The 17,202-nt window shown below is 37.8% G+C and overlaps 1 protein-coding gene across 3 annotated transcripts in view; it reads left to right on the top strand.

Moving 5' to 3' along the window:
- The window catches only part of cep89 (centrosomal protein 89), a 72,145-nt gene extending 60,920 nt beyond the window's left edge, over positions 1-11,225 (top strand). For all 3 annotated transcript variants that reach the window (XM_055206071.2, XM_055206084.2, XM_055206078.2), the window contains one exon: positions 10,322-11,225. In XM_055206071.2, the coding sequence (XP_055062046.2) occupies positions 10,322-10,637 (316 nt within the window). In that variant the 3' untranslated portion in view covers positions 10,638-11,225. The remainder of the gene's footprint in view (positions 1-10,321) is intronic.
- The last annotated feature ends 5,977 nt before the right edge of the window (positions 11,226-17,202 follow it).

Consider the following 17,202-nt stretch of genomic DNA (forward strand, 5'->3'; position numbering starts at 1 on the left):
CTACAGCGGCAGCCATTCAACACACGCGCTCTTTGGTGACGTGGTTCATTACGTTACTGTCGTTTATCTGTCAATCATCGTATAAAGCCCGCCCTCACAATTTGATTCGTCGGCCTGTTTTGATATTCTCATAGTAGCTCCTCAACGGTGAATCCCCAGACCGATCTTCCCCGTATTTCAAATCGTGGTGGGCGGGGCTAAGATCGGCTGGCACCCAGGCTATAAAATGTGTGCTATGTAGAATGAGTTGACTGACTCCAGTATGTGCAGTAGAGTCAAAGTGCACACAGCACACACATCTCAGTATGGGCCAGTCTGTACCAGACTGTCAGACATTTAAGGCAGGATACAGTGACCAGCTGAGGACAGAGATACACAAACTTGCATATAAACACTTTTGGAAACAGATCGGCTCTGCTGTTTGGACTGCTCACTTCATCTTTATAATATATGACATCAACTATTTAGAATTTGAGCAATGTCCAACTCAGCACAGAGCGTCTCTCACTCTCTCTCACTCTCTCTCTCTCTCTCTCTCTCTCTCCCTCTCTCTCGCTTGAACATCAAAGCTCATTTGAAGTTGCTTCCTATAAGAGTGAGCTAGTTTTTTTTTAAATTTCATTATTTATACTAAAATAAAAGCATTTATATTGCTAAAATGTCTCTCCCTCAGATGAAACTTTTTAACTTTTCTACTTTCAAATCGAAGACCTCATTTGCAAAACTCTCTTTGAAGTGATTGTATTTGATATTTGTAATATGTGCATTTCTTGGCTTTAAAACTTGCAGTGATTCACTGTATAATCTTAGATGTGCGTATGTGTGGTGACTGTTATGTGTCCTCTGTCTTAGTGATGTGTTCTCTTCGTGACTCATTGTCTGTGTAGAGGAACATTTAAACTGACAGGTACACACAATGGCAGAATTTGGGTTTGCACACTAAAAAATTGTATAAATCAAATTCAGTTTGCAGTGCTGGATGTAGGTAAAGGTGAGAGAAAAACATTTAAGTGTGGGCCAAAGGTGGCTGTCAGTCAGTCCGGTTACTTGGCTTTAGAGTTCCAGACTGATCTAATCTCCGGCTAAGCTAATCTTTGCAGCTTGTATTGCTTCTGCAGGCCACTGAAACTTTGGCTTTAAATCATATAAAGACTAGTGTGTGTGCTCTGAGATTTGTATGTAAGAAAGAGAGATAAAAAGCTTGCTTAAATTCTCAAATGTCACCTGGTTGTGTTAGAGCGAGGGAGCATGAAAGAGAATTGAAGATTAATGGACGTAGTTTGTCAGTTATACAGTATATGTGCACCTTTTTTACTTTGTCTTGTGTAATAATGGGCACATGATGTACCATAACTGCCATTGTATAATCCATTCACAAAAATCCATGCTTTGTTGAATACAGTTCTGTTGGGTATCAGGTCAGAGTTAATGTGTTCAAGTAATCTGAACCCGGGGCATTAGACATCTTTGCTGTGTGTCACCCACTCTCACTTCACTCAAGTTAGATTTCAATGTCTTTTTATCTAGTTTGTGCATTTTCTGCCTTTTACGTCTATATATATAAACCTGTAAATTTTTCTTCTACACATCTGTAACTCTCTGTGTAGTTAGTAAATACAGATTATGGGCCAGATTTACTAACAGCTTGCACCATCACAAACCATAATTTTGGTGTTAAATAATGACTGTCGGGATTTAATAAAGACGCGCAGTGGATGATTACCGCTGAAAAGGTGTGGAATAGTTATTTTTGCGCCTGACCTTTTTGCATATGCATTTCTTGGAGTTAACCTTTCAGACACAAAAGCTTTAGGATATTATTTAAATGATCCACGCAACACGATTTACTAATGTTTACATGTGTGTTTCGACTTTGCGCCATTATTTAACACCAAAAAAGCATGTCTTCAAAATTTAACGGATGAGGCTATAAAGTGTATGCCAGGTTATGCATGTCACATGCAGTGTTGGGGGTAATGCATTACAAGTAACAGGCATTACGTAATGATATTATTTTTCTGAAGTAACGAGTAAAGTAAAGCGTTACTTTATAAATGTCCATCCATATTAATATTTGAGTTACTTTTAAAAAAAAGTAATGCAAGTTGCTTTTCAGTTTAATTAATTGGATGTAAAAAACAATGTACTGAATTAAACTGAACGTATTAACGTAGATTTACGTCCTCTATGCATGCGCGCCTGAGCGGGAACCTATTCAATCAGAAAGGAAGATGGCAGGCCAGAGCTTGACATTTTTGCGATGTAAATATGCAATTTCTGAATGCAGAACTTCTCAGTCATAAAAGCCACCTGCAAGGCCTCAAAGAGATCAAGCCTCAGGCAAGTAAAAAAAGTAACGTAAGCATTACTTTCTATGAAAAGTAACTAAGTAACGCAATTAGTTCGTTTTTTCGGGAGGAACTTAATATTGTAATGCACTACTTTTAAAAGTAACTTTCCCCAACACTGGTCACATGAGACCTGTATACATAAGTCTTGAGATATTTAACAGATTAATACCACAATATATAGAATTTTCCACTAATATTCTTTATTATACAACAGTTCTTTCTGGTTCTCGAATCTGATTGGCTAAGAGCTATGCGATATTGTGCTGATAACGGCACTGTAACCGCTTCACCTTTCGTATTATTCCGCCACCTAGTGAATGGAGGTCCTCTAAACAGGCTCATCTCTGAATGGAGAAACTGCACCCACACACGGACCTGGACACACACACAAACGCGCTGTTTTGAATCACGCTCCGTGTGTCTCATTAGTTCACTAGCTCGTAAATCAGTCTGTGCATCCCAATCGGAAGTTATTATTCCGTCAAAGAACAGCGCTCTTGGATGTTACGTTAAACTTAATGGGATTAATGTCTTGTCACGTCGTGTGGACACTTGGAAAGAGGATTGTAAACACTCATTTTCTGGAGCAATATCTCTTATCAGAACGCGAAAACACCGTGGAACTGCAGGTAACGTTAAGCACTGCAGCTTTTAAATGTGGACATTGATAATTTATTTTATTGTGACGTGACTATTAAAACATGTTATGAGATATCGCCACTGATATATTTATAAGCAGCATGCAAAAACATCTCTCTGACACTTATAAAAAACAGTTTTATATAGTACTGACAAGAACGAAGCTTAATAATAATCGAGTGCTCGTATCGCGTTAAGATGAAATGGGAACGCAATAGTAACATTATACAAGTATAGTTTTATTCACTTTTACCTCGCGCCAAAACAATAACAACACAAAAGACACTAAATATGAATAAAAAAACAAGTAATAGTTTGATCATGACACCAAATATTGCTGATTTGATCTCATTTTGACGATCAAAAACAAACAAGGCCGACATTAGAGCCAGGGAATCCTTGTCAGAGATTTAGCCCAGAGAGGGCGGTGGTCAGCGGGGCGAGTGAACACTGACGTCCGCTCATGCTTTGGTTCTCATTCGTACCGAATCTCACTAAGCAAACGTTCAAACAGGCGCTATCTTTACTAATCGACTGCAGATTTAAATATAATACATATACATTCTCGACTGAACTACTCTTAAAACTACACTTTGTGACCAAGAAACGGTAATATAAAGAAACGGCTTTTCCGTCCATTGAGTTGTTATGAGATTCAAAGCAGCCGAAAGTGTTTCTTGTCATTCTGGCCGCTGTCAAATCCGTGGCGGAAGAAGTAGTTCTCAGACAAAGAGGCTTTTAAAATAACTCCGTTGTTGTTTTCTAGTTTTCGTTTTTCAAACGTGTGCCGTCGAACTGTTGTATAAAAGCAATATCGCTCTCGGAGTTGTGTGATATAGCTCTATATCATCACGGCTGTGATTGCCTCCGGCACTCGGCCTACGGCCTCGTGCCTCTGGCCTAATCACAGCCGTGATGATATAGAGCTATATCACACTCCTACTCGAGCGATATTGCTTAATTGAAGCATGTGAGATCACTGGCAGGTGCACATCACAGGGACAATCCCCCTGAAGTAACCTGGTGGTAGGTGCTATGTTTGAGGACATAGAGGGTTTTTCCTGGCTCAAAATGAGTTGGAAGTGGTGCTATCCTGATGCACACATACTGTACATGTGAACCGAAGCTCAGACACGCAATTTACCAACTTGTTACTTGACAATAATTCGTCAATAACTTGCATTGTTTGCATTAAATCTTACTAATGAGTCTTAATAAATGCGGAGAAAAGCTTTGTCACGTCCTACATGATGTGGTTCACTCACTGATTTCAGATTGATTCACTGATCAATGGGGCTTTTTACACCTGGTCACTTCATGTGTTTTCTATGATCGCATAGCTATTTGATTTGTTAAAACTGTTCCATTTACATTTGGCCACATAAATGCGTCTTGGCAAAACGGATATGAATCCGATCTTTAACCCTCACCCAAAATGCAAATACACTATTTATTACTCCCCCTTAAAAATCTTAAGATGACGTTTATGCAACAATAGGCAGCACTTACTGTATGTTGTATTGTATGTTGGGCAGGGGACGCGCGTCTCTTTGCTCGGCATGAGCTGAAGCTCGCAGTACAGCGCAGCAGGAGAGTGATATTGTTTAATATCGTTTGAGTTTGTCATTATACTCTTTTATTGATTCTAGGAAGTGTTTTTACCAGTTGTCGTCGCTCCATTAAAGCAACTAGCGTGTCGTCTCTGTTTGTTTGCCTCTTTGACGGCTGTGATGTGCTTATGTTTGGGAGGAGTTATGCGCGGAAAGATGTGGTTTCACAAACCAGCTGTATTTACACTTGTCCAGTTTCATCTGAAATGCATCCCAGACCACCTCCTGAAGTGGTTTGAGCGATCGGATTTAAATCTGTCTCGAAAACGTTTTAGAGGGCATTTACACCTGTCTTTTTACGGTCGGATAGCTTTCCGATCAGAGAAAACGCATGAAGTGACCAGGTGTAAAAAGCCCCTATGATTGATTTGACTGAATTGTTTCAACTGTTCATTAAAAACATTAAAAACGAATCCGTTTAAAAGAATCATTCATTTTCGTGTCATTACTTGTTACGTTCTGTTAAATACACAAAAACTATTGCGATGTTGAACCACTGAACATTTTCATGCAGGAAACATCTGCATCAGCTTGTGTCTTCTTCTTGTAAAGTTTAGTCCACGTCTCACTGTGCTGACAACGAAACTGTGCCACCACAGTGGCATAATGCAGCAACTGCAATTACTAATCATAATCCGCTGAATGCTAGGATTGTTTGTGTTTTCCGTGATGACACATGACAGAGAAACCTGTCAAACCTGCCGGAGGTGGCACGAAATTTGGTCAAGGCGGCCGCCTCCAAAATCTCTATGCAGTAGAAACCCTGACATATGGGTTTATGTGGCTTTATGGTTCATCCTGTTTAGGGTTTTTAACTACAACCTTTTGGTTACCAACTTAGATATTTTACCACTATGCCAAATCACCTTAATAACACAAAAGACCACAAGGTTAAAATTTTCTTTTTCTGACGTTAGGCGTTTACCAATAAATAATAGCTTGGTTGATTTTTAAGGCGTCATACAGGTGGTACAGAGATGAGATAGATGACTAAGAGTGTCACAAATTATAACTCAAAGTGGCTGTTATATAGTGACGCTTAAAAACAAACCACAACATCATTAGTTGAAACTCCTCTACAGACTCTCATAGTGCAGTGTTTACAAAGTTCTCTCTCTTTTACTCTCTCTCTTTCTCATTCCTTTTTTATTCTGTTTTGAGACTTTGATGCTAAAACCAGCCAGTTCAATACTGGTCTCTCTCATCTTTTATCTCTTGATGTTCACCACTCAGATGTGTCACTCCTTTCCTACGAGCCCACTCAGGCTTGTCTGCTCTCTTCTGTCTCCCTTTTGGCTACCAGGTCATGAGAAGGAGACCGAAAGCAAACACTACCAATCGATTGATCGGGCTGTTATGTGTCAGCATTACGTGAATGATGGTATTATATGGTATTATAGCAGAAAAACCCATTAACGTGTAAACAGTGTTTTTACAAATGTTACTTTCGTAATTTATGTGCCCTGAACGTTGTCTCTGCAGTCAATATCATTAAAGTTTTATTCTTGTTTTTCACCCATATATTACTTGACCAGAACCTGCAGTTACAGGACCCTTATAGTTAAGTAGTGTTAAATGGAACCTACTGTGTGTGTGTGTGTGTGTGTGTGTGTGTGTGTGTGTGTGTGTGTGTGTGTGTGTGTGTGTGTGTGTGTGTGTGTGTGTGTGTGTTCGTGTTCGTGTTCGTGTGTGTGTGTGTGTGTGTGTGTTCGTGTGTGTCTGTGTTCGTGTGTGTGTGTGTGTGTGTGTGTGTGTGTGTGTGTGTGTGTGTGTGTGTGTGTGTGTGTGTGTGTTTGTGTGTGTTTGTTCGTGTGTGTGTGTGTGTGTGTGTGTGTGTTTGTTCGTGTGTGTGTGTGTGTTTGTGTGTGTGTTCGTGTGTTTGTGTGTGTACCTGGTACTCATCACGTTGTGGGGACCAATTCTGCCCTACAAAGGCAAAAGACCTTAAGTCGCTAGAGGTTGAAACTGAGAAAAATTACTTTAAAGTTTAGACTTATTGTGAGTTTCAGTTGTCAGTTAATTTCTTCTTTATTTTTATTTTTTCGAAAAATCGTAAAATTGACTCAAGATACTTCTGCAAATAATAAAGGAGGTCTTGAATGTCTTAAAAATATCAGTAATTTTTGACCAAAAACGAAGTTAATGCCTTTTGCCTTTGTAGGGCAGAATTGTACCAGTATTTTTGTGACCTTGTGGGGGCATTTTGAGGTCCCCATGAGGAAACAAGCTTATAAATCAAACAGAATGATGCTTATTGAAGGGGAAGGGAATAGAATATACTGTTTGTACAGTATAAAAACCATTACGTCTATCGAATGTCCCCACAAAACATGGAAACCAGAATAGGTGTGCGTATGTGTGTATGTGTATAATATAATAGCTTATAAAAATACAAAAAATGAGTCTTACATTTGGAAAGATTTTGAGTCCCGCTGCCTTGCTTACCCAATTAATTTTTCCATAAATTCACTCTGTTAGGGATTATAATGTTACCAAGCTAACGGTCATTATGTTTAAAGTTTAAATGTCATTGCATACGTGCTTGATTATAAACAACTTAATGAATGATAATTAATGGGTTTTGAAGAATTTTTTTGTTTGGTAAGTTTAATTAGCTATTTCATTAAACCAGAGAAAAACTATGACTAGAAGGATGTGGCACTACACAAATGGTGGTGCAGCTTTCCTTTCTATACACATATCATTTTAAGTTTAATTTTGGCTGTATTATTATTTGTGTCCTTCCAAAATTGCTTTTGGGAAATTGTATTTTTATTGTGCCCACAACTGTTAAATGAAATGTACGCCTATGAGGACGAACTATCAAAGAACAATAGTAAAGTTCTTTTTTATTTAAAGCTGTATCTGTTGACAAGCAATAAACTTTATTTCATGTGTAAATCCATTACCCAGATTTTCCCTTAAAAGCCATGCAGCCGGTTAGGTTCTGTTTGGGTCTATACATTCACATCAGACATCCAGATGTGTTTTCAGCCCCTCAGTCATGTGTCTTCTACAGATCTTATTCTTTGTCACTCTGTCCTACTGTCTGTTCCCATGTCTGACACTATTGATCAGATGACCCACCTACTGACAGCAGTCTCTTGCTCTCTCTGTCTGTCTCTCTCTCACTGTTATAAATCTCTAAGGTGACAGGCCAGGGTATCTGTGTGCATAGATAAGCCTTGTTTGGCTTTTGCTGAGATGGCACAATATGTGATGAACAGAGAGGAAGAGGAGAGAGAAAGGGCATCAGCAAGAAGAAAAAAACGAGGTGCGATCTCATTAGACATTCAGGAATGCCTGAATATGAAAACAAGCTGAGATGAAAAATATCCGGAACCATGATTTCGTGATTCTTTTGTCAGTTCATGTTTTGAAGAGAGCAGCTTATATGACAATACATGAAAGGGATAGTTCACCCAAAAATGAAAATTCTGTCATCATCACAAACTTTTTTTATTTGTTCTGATGAACACAAAGGAAGATATTTTGACCAAACTGATTAGAACCACCATTCACTTCCATGATATTGTGTAAGTCAGTGTTTCTCAAACTTTTTCAGCCCAAGGACCACTTTATCTTCCAATTTTTTTCTGAGGACCACCTAACAGTCTCCCACTCTAACACGCCCCCCCCAAAAAAAACAAAATAGGAAGGATAAGCTAAATTTAAGTTTAATATGCAAGTCAAAAACTAATTATTTAAACACAAATGATATGTTCAGAAATTGTTGTTGAAAAAGTAAATGTGAAATGAGTTGCAGCTTAATATGAACAACAAACTGCACATGTGAAAAATAAAATAAACTGCAATTAAACATACTGTAACAGCCTAGGTCCCACTTAATGTCATTCCAATGAGCCATTAGTTTAAAACTGAGGTGGTTGGTATAGGAAGTCTATGGTTGTAACTATGGTAGGCCTAACAATAAAATGCTGAAAAAAATGTTCCCCTTATTGTCCAATATCACTGAAATTACAGGGATTTTACACATGAAACAAACACTAGTACATTACAAAACTAATAGATCTGTGGATTTTAGCTGCTTTCAGTTGACGCTTGATCTTTTCTTTTGACTCCTCTTTGGTTTAGCCACTGATCCATTTTTACGTTATTAAAACAGAATGGGAAGAACTGATATCACAGTTTCACAAGTGCATTAAAAATATAAAAAAATACTTAAATAAGTGACGATTGTAAAAACACTTGCCTAGTTTAGGTCATTTTTGGCGGACCACAATGTGGGGTTGGCGGACCACACTTTAAGAATTACTGGTGTAAGTCAATGATCAATGATTCATCCGATCAAAGAAATCTATACAGGTTGAGTAAATGATGACACAAGTTTTATTTTTGCATGAACTATCCCTTTAATATGCAATATGCCATATGGCATAAAAGAATAACTGCGGTCACAAGCAGTTTTGTTCAAAAATGTAAAAAGTAGATTCCTGGTAACTGTTTGTGTTTATTTTAAATGAGAAATGCAGGCTCAAGATTAGAGGTTCAGAAATGGTGTTTGACGTGACTGTCAGTTCTGGTCAATAGTGTGATAGTACCACTGATCCTTACAATAATACCTTTTTCCCTGATACACTTGGGCCGTGAAGCAATCCGAGAATCTCCTACCAATGAAACGAATAGGAAATAGACGGTTTCAGCAGTAACAACATAAACAAGCGTCTTTCATGGTCAACACGTAACTTCCAGTAAACTTCGCTAAGAATAAATATAACAACAAAGTCCTTTTAAAGTAGTTTATTTATATAACAAGCAAAACAAACAACACATAGAAACTGGCAGTAAAGTTTCGACTCGACGCGTAATCGCGTCACAGCATGTGGGTCCGATGAAACAGTCTATATACTGTACCAGCACTGTATATTCCAAAGACTATTTTTATGTGTGCTTCAAGTATTCAGCTTGATTTCTTCAAATGATGAATGTTGACACATTAACATAATATTTGGTTCTGCAGTAAGTGGTGTCTGAGGTGGTGAGAGGAGGCAAGCTTTAGTAAAATTTTCTCACAGTAAGGAGATGACTCTGCCAGAGGTAAGTATTATTGACGCAGACAGACAGAGGAGAAGGTGGCAGCTTTAAAACACATCATAATAATGCAGACCTGCATCCCACAAAGTAAAGGGCACTTACAGAGATGACGTGCCACCTTGCCCCCAGTGAAAGAGAGAAAGAAAGCTTGTCACAAACCTGTGCGTATGTAAAGGCGAGGCTGTGCGTCAACAGATGGTCCAGCTAATTGATCTATCATTACCACAGCCTACACCCCTCCAGATAGAAAATCAAGCCATTTGGTCATCTCCCTATGTCACACACACTCTCTCTCTCTTTTTCTCTCTTCATGTATGTGGCTCAGCACAATTGTTGGTAATACCTGTTATTATGGCACAGCTGAGCCCTCAAAAGCCCCATGTACAGATCCACTGCAGGGTACAAATGACTGAAAGGTTGAGGATTACAGATGTGTGCGTGTACAAGTTTGTCAGTGTGTATTGGGAATGCTTGTGTGTGTATTTGGATACTGCCTGAATGTCACGCTTTCATGATGCTGAAGTGGACGTGACGACTTCGCTGTGGCTAAAACTAGAGAGCTGATGGCAAGCCCCACCAAATGGTGTACCTTTTTAGATTGGAGGTGGAAAGCCTAATCATATTGCATTCACTCTCTCATTCTCTCTCTCTGTCTGTCTTTTTCAGAGAGGTGGAAGGTGAATTAGAGGTGGTTTGGGAGGCAACTACCAAGGAGAGTCAGCGGTTGAGAGAGGTGGTGTTGAGGAAAAGATCGCTGAGTCCAGCCACTATGGCTCCAGTCCTACACAGCACTTTCAGCCAGTCCCCTGCCAGGATCCCGCATTTAGAGGATCATTTGTCCAGCACAGTTCCCCCTCTCTTCACCTCCAGGCAAAATTGCGATCCCTATCCGGTACACTCCAGCCCCATGTTTGAATCTGACTCTGACCAGCACCAGAATCCATCATCTGATGAGAGTGAAAAAAACAGGCAGGACTTTTAATCCTAATATTTCCATATCCCTCCTTAACAAGTGTTTTGAGTTCATGAATTCATTTTCATAATTTAGCTGAATGCTTAATGTGTTTTCATGTAAAATACATGAGACTTATTGTAATGCACGTAAATAGATAGATTAGCTTTGGCAGATGTTCTTTGATGCTTTTTTACACTACATGTAGATGTAGTGTGTAAATTATAGGTTGCTTATAATTGCTATCTTGTAGAAGGGGAGGACGTATGGTGTTTATTCAGCAACTGAACTCATTTTATAAAGGAACTGTGACAGTGCAGTTCCAGCAGGCGATGCACAATAGCACAAGAAATTTTATTACAAAAGCCATATGAATGAAATATTAACAAATCTCTCTCTCTCTTTCTCTCGGATAATAGACCAACACAAAAGATACCACCGTCTACTATGCTTGTCCTTTATTTTTCTTTTATGATAAGGACTCAGTGCGTGCCACAATGTTCTGTGAAAAACCAACACAATTCCTTTCTGAAACGTGTCGGAATAAATGCTCAAATTTAGGACTCTTTTGTGTTATATTTTCATAACTCTGAAAGTAAATTTTGTCGTAAGGAAACAGTCACTGCGTTTGATTTAGAGATTTGATCAGGAGATTCTGTGTCTAGTCAGCACAGAAGAGATGACAGCCAGATTAGATGCAATAAATCAGAATCGAATACAACAGAGGAAAGGACCATTGCATCACTGCCACTTTAATTTCTGGTATGACTACAGTGCAACAAATCTGATTAATTAAATGTTGTTACCACATTGTGTTTGGACAAAAACTCTGGTATCATGAGGACAGAAGTCTTAGTTCTACAACCAATAAAAAGTAAACTAGTGCAACCCAGAAATAACAGTAGTCAGTTAAAGGAATAGTCTATCCTTTTTCCATATTAAACTATGTTATTACCTTAACTAAGAAGAGTTGATACATCCCTCTATCATCTTAGTGCCTGCACGTGTAGCGCTTTTCTAAGCGGATTTAAAAGGGTAACTATATTGTATGGCGGAATAGCACTTTTGGGAGTATTTCGACTCGACGCAGTAACACTCATTATGAGAGGGAGAAGGTTAGCGGATTTTTCAGGCGAGTCGAAGTACTCCCAAAAGTGCTATTCCGCCATAAAATATAGTTACTCTTTTGGGTCCGCTTAGAAGGGCGCTGCGTTTTGTTTTGTGCCACCAAGCTTGCTCATATGACTACTCGTCTTAAATAGGAAAAACGTTGATGTGTTTGGTCACTTCTGGCTTTGTCTCTGTTTGGTACTATTGAACGAATGGGGCCAAGCCAAATGCCATCAAAGTGTCGCCGCGCGCCACAGCGCCCACGTGCACGCACCAAGACGACAGACGGATGTATCAACTCTTCTCAGTTAAAGCTGTAGTCTACGATGTTGAAAATCGGTCTAGAAAGCCTGAGACGGTTAGTAAGTTTTAAAAAACTCATCCCGCCCCTCTGTGCTACCTGATCCCTCCCACCGGGAAACCACCTGAACAACGTCACTCATTCAAGCTGTGATCACTGGTAGTAAACATCAGAACAGAGATTTACCGAGCAGTAAACACATAAAGGCTTGAAGGAATGAACAATTACAATTATGATTGTAATTGACGTTATTTACTTTCACAACAACGTTTGGCATACGTTTCCCCTCATGAGCTTCAAGAAATGACTTTATAAATATAATTACTTTGACCCGTGATACGCGATGCTAAACGGCTAACATTCCAATGCCAACCGGCAGCATGGGCATGTTGTCAGACTGATAATATCATATTTATGTAACACCTCACACAATCTTTGTAAATATAATTATTTTGACCCGTGATACGCGATGCTAAACGGCTAACATTCCGATGCCGACCGGCAGCATCAGCATGTAGTCAGATTATAATACTATTTATGTAACACCTCACACAATCTTTGTAAATATAATTATTTTGACCTGTGATACGCGATGCTAAACGGCTAACATTCCGATGCCGACCGGCAGCATCAGCATGTAGTCAGATTATAATACTATTTATGTAACACCTCACACAATCTTTGTAAATATAATTATTTTGACCTGTGATACGCGATGCTAAACGGCTAACATTCCGATGCCGACCGGCAGCATCAGCATGTAAGTTAGTCAGATTGATAATACCATATTGATGTAACACCTTACACAATCTTAGTAAATATAATTACTTTGACCCGTGATACGCGATGCTAAACGGCTAACATTCCGATGCCGAACGACAGCATGTCTCATAAAAAGATATTTATGTAACACCTCACACAATAAAAGTATAAATAAGTGCGTACCTGTTCAACAAAAGTCTGCCGTGTCGGCGTCGGTTTTCAGCCCCAAATCTCCCTGAAGCTTCCTCCAACGGTCAATGGCGGACCATATATTGATTCTACTTAGAGTCCGGCGTTTTCAAATTTTTTTAACCTCTGCTCTTTCTTCAACAGACTTCCTTTTTCTTCCAACCTTTACTGTAGGGACAAGCAGGGGCTGCTTGCTGCTGTCGTTTAGTTTTTTTTCCATTAGTGAGAAGTTGCTGCTTCGCTAGCTACCATACACTGACACAAATTTCATGTCGCAGGCAGGAGAGGGGCGGGGTGGTGTGCGATGGGGTGGAGACGCGAGCACGAGGTGGATTTTCAAATGTAGCAGGGATTGGATGAGAGCAGTTAACCAATGTAAGCTATCCGGCCGGACAGTTTACATTGGTCAACTTATCTGCTACCATACACCCAATAGACTGAATGGATTTTTTAAATTCTTTTTTCTCTTCATATTGTTAGGATGTTACTGTAGAACCATAACCAGCATCTAAACGAGGTTATTAATAATGAACAATCTTTGAAATCGTAGACCATAGCTTTAAGGTAATAACATATTTAATATGGAAAAAGGATAGACTATTCCTTTAACAGTGACACTGTTGTATACACACCTGATGTCTGTCTGACTAATGAAGCATAATTAGGGCAGTTCAAAATGTGTCTGATTTATGAGACTGTGCTATATTTGGAGCTAAATTATAGCCCAGCAATCACGATGCACAAAACAAACCTCATTCAGGACATCTGTTGTAATAACACTGGGTCACAGAACAAAATACCCACTGCAACTAGACTGTATGTGTGCTCACACAGTGCATATGAAGTGGGGTGTTTTTAGAAACATTGTAGTGTAATATTTCTTAGGGACTGTATATTGATAACAAACTGTTGTTTTTTAAAGCGTATGTGCCCGGTACTGGTAATATGATTTTGTCAATGCATCTTCAACCTTATTGAGTTCTTTTTAAAGATACAAACTGATTCATTAAATCTTAGAGTTGCCATAATGTGGAGCTGCATTGTGTGTGTGTGTGTGTGTGTGTGTGTGTGTGTGTGTGTGTGTGTGTGTGTGTGTGTGTGTGTGTGAGAGAGAGAGAGAGAGAGAGAGAGAGAGAGAGACAGAGGACTGTTATTGTTTTCTGTTCACTAACAATAAACACACACAATCCTCCTGTCTATTTTTTCAATTTTTTATTTTATCTATATGCATACTATCTATATATTTATATTTTATTTTTTACTAACCACTTCGTATTGATTTTATCTGACATATCTGGCAAATTTAATGCAAAAGCATAAATAAAACTACACTAAAGCAACATAATTTAACCCATGGTCATTATGGAATTTTGTACATCTTGATAAAGCCAATGGAAGACAAGAAAATCAGTGCTGCCACCTTCTGGTTACTATGTTTACATTCACAAGGATTTTAACCCTCAAATGAAACAAATGTCTCTTGGCTTAATGAGTAAATTAATGTAGGTGTGCGCGGGGTTAGTTGTAACACGAACTGTTTACATTTTTGCATAGGGGATTTGTTTTTTTCCATATTGATTTTACAGCTGCCAAAACACAAATTATTGGAAATGTATAATGTTTTTCCAGAGAGTTATTGATGAACGAGTGTTTTGGTGGCATGTAAGTAAATTTTTTCATCATGTGTTTTTTTTCCGGTTTTCTAAGTTGGGTGTGTATTACCAATTCCAATGCTATGTCATCTTGTTGACTAAAACATGGCATCGTTTTAAACTTTTTTGGTGGGCTTGAAAAAATTTTGACCCAGCGGGGTTAGTTGTAACGCTGTGTTACAACTAACCCCTCAGCACTTACGATATGAAAACGGCTAACATTAGCGTAATTCTTGCCGTTGTTTTAAATAAGCTACACACTAATGATTGATTATCAAAAATCGTGTGTCAAATTAAATTTTGTTCATATGAGCATCAAAGTTTGATTTTAGCCATTTATTTCATTACACTCTAAAAAATATTTAACCCAGGGCTGGGTAACTATAGGACAGAACACATTTCTGGGTTAAAATGACCCAACTAATGGGTTGTTTTAACCCAACTGCTGGGTTATTGTTAATCAACCATGTTGAAACAACCCAACAGTTGGGTTAATACAACCCATTATTTGGGTCACTTTAACCTAAAAATGTGGTCTGTCATAATTGTGCTGCTTTTTCTCACATATTTAGACATTTGTATTAATTAAACTATTGTTAGAAAAGGGCTGGATGAATGAATACAGTGTGGATACCTGTCTATTATAGACAGATATATAAACAATATCCACTTTAAGTATAAAGACAAAATAGTATGGAAATATTTGCCTGCAAACTTAATTTTTAGCAAGTGTTACAACTAACCCCCTGCCTGTTACAATTAACAACATCTATGGGTTAAGTTGTAACGTTTGCACTTCTGTCACATTTGGTGTAATTGTCCAAGAATGGTAAGTACTAGAAACAAACTTCAAATGTTCATTTGTAGCATAGATGTGTGTGTTGCTTGAGTAAAAATATAATTAATCAAACTCAAATATTTTTTGAATGATTGAGCCAAAACCAAAAAGAGTTAGGTTGTGCCTCGCTCTCCCCTACTTTTAATTTACATAAACTTGCATTTTGGTTATATAAAAAGGACAGGTTTTTATGAAAGGCAAATATGCTGTAAAAACTGTTTAACATCTTTTACAGCTTTTTTTCAAGATAAATCTTAGAACCAGCAGGAATAATATTATGGCATACTCATCGCAGTAGCTGATAACCTCAAACACTGAAGAATTTACAATTCCTGCTGAACACAAAAGCCTTGAAAAAGTTCCCGTCATCTGTTTTAGAGTTATAGTTTTTTCCTTATCTAGATTAATATGTAGTTGTGAGGTCAGCTATGTCCCTTTTTGGGCTCTCAGTCAGATAGCGACATCATGCCTATTCTTAAGTCTTTCGTATCTCTTAGGATTAATTTCTTTTATGGTTTAATGTGATTTAATAAAGAGACTAAACTAAAAAGGTTATGGCATTTTTTTAATTGCATCACACACTGTACGCTTAATTAAGAAATATTTGCATTGAATATTCAAAAACATTTATCATAATAATAAATAAATAGTGCATTTATTGTTACTAGTGTGAAACCATAATAAAAGAATTATAATGGCAGTAGATTTCTGTTACATTTGTAATGAATCTTGACCGATTCCTGTATTTAATTTTCTCTTTATCTGAGTGGCAAATACAGAGCTTGATAATGCACCAACATCAACCAACTAATAGATTGTTCTCAAATTTGTGCTCGTTATAGCCACTTAAACTGTAAATGATGTGCGAACAAGCCTTTAAATGATTAAATCAATAAACATGAACATTATGAAATCAATAATCATTTACAAATTGTCTTTATTTTATGTTAAATGCCCTTATTAAAGTAAATTGAATTGTTTGTGATAGTTGATCTTTTAATGATTTAACCTCTTATGTTTAATGGAGTGTTTATTGGGCACATGAGTTAAATAAGCAGAAGTGTCCCTCTAGTTTTGTACACTCGGGTTAATTGTTAGCTCAGTCTGTGCATTGTGGGGTCTGTGTTGTATCAGTTGTAGATTCCAATCTGTGTTTTGCTTTTACAAATGAAGTGGACCCCGGCCTATCTTAAGATAAGGTAAGCCTTATTTTATCATTTATATTCCTTCTATAAATCTAAAGAGGCCTGTAAATGCTTATTGTCCATCAGTTTTGCGGGGTGTGTAAGAGCACTTGTTCAGAGTGTTATTTAATGTATTAATAAAGGCATGGCAAGTTTATTTTTATAGCACATTATTCAGTGCTTAGAAATGATTCATAGGAAAAAAACAAGAAAGAGATACAGTACAAGTTCAAAGACCTTTAAGGGTAATGATTAAAACTTTTTGGAGCACATCTGATCTCATTTATAAGCTGTTTTTAACTGCTGGTGACAAAATTATTAAATAATAACAATGTAATATCTATCTAAAGCTTAAAGTGTTTTAATGTTGTGCTGGTTGATTGAAACATACAGTAGCTTGTTGCAGCAATCAGGGGAAAGATATGGCATATCTGTCATTAGTCTACAATTGTACCTTCTTTTATAGATACATGGCAGATATCATTCAGATACAGATTTTAATGTACAACATAGTTTAAATATGCCAGACAGACGTGGATAGAACTTTTATAACCAACTT

The sequence above is a fragment of the Misgurnus anguillicaudatus genome, chromosome 21 (assembly GCF_027580225.2).
Source record: "Misgurnus anguillicaudatus chromosome 21, ASM2758022v2, whole genome shotgun sequence".
Taxonomy (NCBI): domain Eukaryota; kingdom Metazoa; phylum Chordata; class Actinopteri; order Cypriniformes; family Cobitidae; genus Misgurnus; species Misgurnus anguillicaudatus.